This window comes from Apodemus sylvaticus, chromosome 10 (assembly GCF_947179515.1).
Source record: "Apodemus sylvaticus chromosome 10, mApoSyl1.1, whole genome shotgun sequence".
In the NCBI taxonomy this organism is placed as follows: domain Eukaryota; kingdom Metazoa; phylum Chordata; class Mammalia; order Rodentia; family Muridae; genus Apodemus; species Apodemus sylvaticus.
Genome location: NC_067481.1, coordinates 75,532,933 through 75,536,751, shown reverse-complemented (window position 1 = coordinate 75,536,751; position 3,819 = coordinate 75,532,933). Strand labels below are relative to the sequence as shown.

Sequence of the window (3,819 nt, the reverse complement as noted above, 5' to 3'; positions counted from 1 at the left end):
CTCATATTTTCATTGTTCACAAGTGTGTTAGCAGTTAATCTGCAGTCTCAGAGTAAACTCATTTCTATGAGATAAAAAGGTAAAAGCACGTTTCTACAGCCATGGTGGATCTTACATGGAGGTAGCACTCATTCGTCACTCTCAGTACCACAACGGCAGTGACAATGCTTATTCATTATTATTGTTTTGTGATAAACGTTGAGACTTGGTTTTATATTTGCCTTGTCCTGTACTACAGAGGTGCTCCAGATGGGACAGACACATGTAGCATGTATGCCATCAAGGAATCAGGAGGAGCTAGATGTAAATAGTTTAAAGAGGGTTTGGATAGAGGAGAAAGCCCTCTTTCTGTGGAGTTGAATTGCAGACATGTTTAGCTGAAGAAGTAGGTTCATTGAGGGGCAGTCTTCTTACTCATCACAAGGAACCCATTTCTTGCTCCCCTGTTCCCATAGAAACAAAACTACTTCTCAGTGTTCTGTGGAAGATGGCAGCAGCTGTGAATGGGACTCGAGGATTGGTGTACTGACAATATCCATGGGGCAGAAGGAGGCCGAGGAGGACTCAGGGGTCAACATTGTGATCACCATCTGCCTAAGCCTGGGTTCAGATCTGTAACAAGCCAGCAAATAGATCAACCGAAGGAACAAAGATAAAAACATAGAATGCTATGGTGTGTATGTAGACCTTTGACATTCAAAGCATTTCTTTACTTTTGAATATGAGAAAGTCTTGGAACAAAGAGCTGAGGTATAGTTTAAAGAACAGTGACATGATTCCTAATTCAGAGACATTCAGTCTACAGAAGAAAAATAGGAATAAACTACTGGATAAATTAGAATTGAATAGTAAAATAGATTATTTAGTATTGCTTGAAGAAGGCTGTGAACAATGTCTTGATACATTTTCTTCATCAGACCCATTGAACTGTTTTCTGTTACTGTGCAGGTCAAAGGTTATGGGAGGCTTTAACAAGAGTTTAGAAGGAGGCTTCATTTTGGTGGGTTTCTCAGACTGGCCTGAACTGGAACTCATCTTCTTTATTCATATTTTGATTTTCTACTCTATAACTCTCCTTGGCAACACCACCATCATCGCTCTCTCCCGAATGGACCTTCGATTACACACACCCATGTACTTCTTCCTCTCCCACCTCTCCTTCCTGGACCTCTGCTTCACCACCAGCACTGTGCCCCAGCTCCTCATCAACCTCCATGGAATTGACAGGACCATCAGCTATGGAGGGTGTGTGGCCCAGCTGTTCATATTTCTTGCTCTGGGATCCACAGAAAGTGTTCTCCTGGTGGTGATGGCCTTTGACCGCTATGCTGCTGTGTGTCGGCCACTGCACTACACGACCATCATGCACCCCCTTCTCTGCCAGGCACTGGCCATTGCTTCCTGGGTAGGAGGCTTCTTGAACTCTCTGATTCAAACAGGCCTCATGATGACCATGCCACTCTGTGGACACCGACTGAATCACTTCTTCTGTGAGATGCCTGTGTTTCTCAAGTTGGCCTGTGAGGACACAGGAGGAACAGAGGCCAAGATGTTTGTGGCCAGAGTGGTGATTGTTGCAGTGCCTGCCATGCTCATTCTAGGCTCCTATGCACAGATTGCTAGGGCAGTGCTGAAGGTCCAGTCAGTGGCTGCACGCAGAAAGGCTGCTGGGACTTGTGGCTCCCACCTCCTGGTGGTGTCTCTGTTCTATGGCGCAGCCACCTACACATACTTGCAACCCAAGGACAGCTATTCTGAGAGCAAGGGGAAGTTTGTGGCCCTTTTTTATACTATTGTCACCCCCATGCTCAACCCTCTGATCTATACCCTGAGGAACAAGGATGTGAAGGGGGCTCTGTGGAAGGTGCTAGGAAGAGCTGAAGCCACAGGGTAGGAAGCAAAAGCTGATCAGTAAAACATTTCATATTCTGGAGTCCAGAGGGTTTCAGTGGGAGAGGGGAATTGTCTGTCAAAACAACTACAGTTAGTTATGCCCATGCACGAAACTGTCAACGCACACAAAATAGAAGACAAGACAAAAAGCAAATCAAAACGAACAACGGCAACAAAACCAATCCTCAGATGGCAAGATGCTCAGAGGATAGAGGCACTTTTTTTGCCAACCTGAGGATCTGAGTTTGATGCCTGTATTCCACATGGTAGAAGGATGTAATCAAGTTCTCCATGTGTGTGTGTATGTGTGTGTGCGTGTGTGTGTGTGTATTTGGGAGTTGGAGTGAGGATCTTCTCCCTGGGTTACTGTCTGTCATTGCTGCCTACTCTGCAAGGGTAAATGCAGACACAAATACAACTTTGCACAGGAGAGCCTGTGAGCGTTGTATTTTGAGCACCTGTGGAAGTGGGCTGGGTTCATGGCAAGTCTGAGTGTAAGAGGATTTTTAATTTCGAATGGCAACACTCAAAGTCAGATCCCCTTGTTGTGTCACAGAGTGGACACTGACCCAAGGCAAAGGACTTGAGTTTACTCAGATTATCTCTCCTTTTTGTGTTCTCATTTTAAATTTAATATCTATACATTTGGATACTATACTTTGATCATATCCAGTCCCAGTTCCTTCTTCCTATTTCTCTCCTGTCACTCAACATCACATTGCTCTCACACTTTTGTGCACTTTTAAAGAGTTTAAATCCCCTGGGTGTGTGAAAAGTTGCCTGCATGTGCATGGGTGTGGAATCTCAGCTCTATGTGGGACCTTGGTATCACTCACTTTCCTAATGTATCCTGACCCTGTCTAAAGTCAGTCATAACTTAGACCTTGTTTTCTAGGCTTCTTACATTGATGTTTCCCATTCTTTCCTGGAAGAAACAAGCTAATCATGAGCAGAGCTACTTCATGTAGCATGTGAGTTTGAAACCTGGGTTAGTTTTCCCTCTTGGAGAAGAAGGAAAAATCATTCTGTTACAGTAAAGCAAGGCAGCAAAGTTCTCCGGGCAGAACTGTGAGTATCTGTTTTGACAACTGACAAAATTCCTTCCCTGTCAGTGAGTTAAATGGGGAAAATGAATATACAAAATTCCAAGAACTTGTGCTTGCTTCGGCAGCACATATACCAAAATTCCAAGAACTCAATAATTAATATACTTCCAGATGCAAGAATAGTAGACTAAAGTAAATATTCAAAAATTTGATATTTTATATATTTCCAGGTGCATATATTAATATAGAAAAACTATATTTGTAAGAAAATTAACAATAAAAAGGGAAAGGCTACCACCTATCATTTGAGCAGGTATCTCAAGTTGATTTGGGGTTCCTCTTCATCTGTTTAATTCAACTACCAGAATTCCATGAAATTTATGTGTAAATGGTTTTATGTGTATATGCAGGCATCTTTTTTAATAAACTTTTATAAATGTAATAAATTTTGTATTACTGAATCCTGTCTTATAATGAGTTTGCATTAATTTTGTCTGTGTTTGGAACTTATTTTGCATTCCTTATCATTAATCCTTTATCAGCATCATAATTATTGATATCTTTATATTTTGTATAATTTTTCCATCAATGAAAAAGTACAGTTCACACCCTGAAAGGTCTTTTTGTGTCTTTTCCTGGGCAGATGTGAGAAAACAATTTTTTTATTGGATATTTTCTTTATTTACATTTCAGTTGTTATCCCTTTTCCTGGTTTCCCACCCTCCCTGAAACCCCCTATCCCACCCTCCCTCCACCTGCTTCTATGAGGGTGTACCTCTACCCATCCCACTCCCACGTTCCTGCTCTTGATTCCCCTACACTGGGACATCTATCAAGACTTCACAGGACCAAGGACCTCTCCTCCCACTGATGCTACATA

The 3,819-nt window shown here is 42.2% G+C and overlaps 1 protein-coding gene across 1 annotated transcript; it reads left to right on the top strand.

The window, feature by feature from the left end:
• The first annotated feature begins 958 nt into the window (after positions 1-958).
• On the top strand, positions 959-1,894 carry LOC127694531 (olfactory receptor 10). The gene has a single exon (XM_052196019.1). The coding sequence runs from the start codon at positions 959-961 to the stop codon at positions 1,892-1,894; it is 936 nt and encodes a 311-aa protein (XP_052051979.1).
• The last annotated feature ends 1,925 nt before the right edge of the window (positions 1,895-3,819 follow it).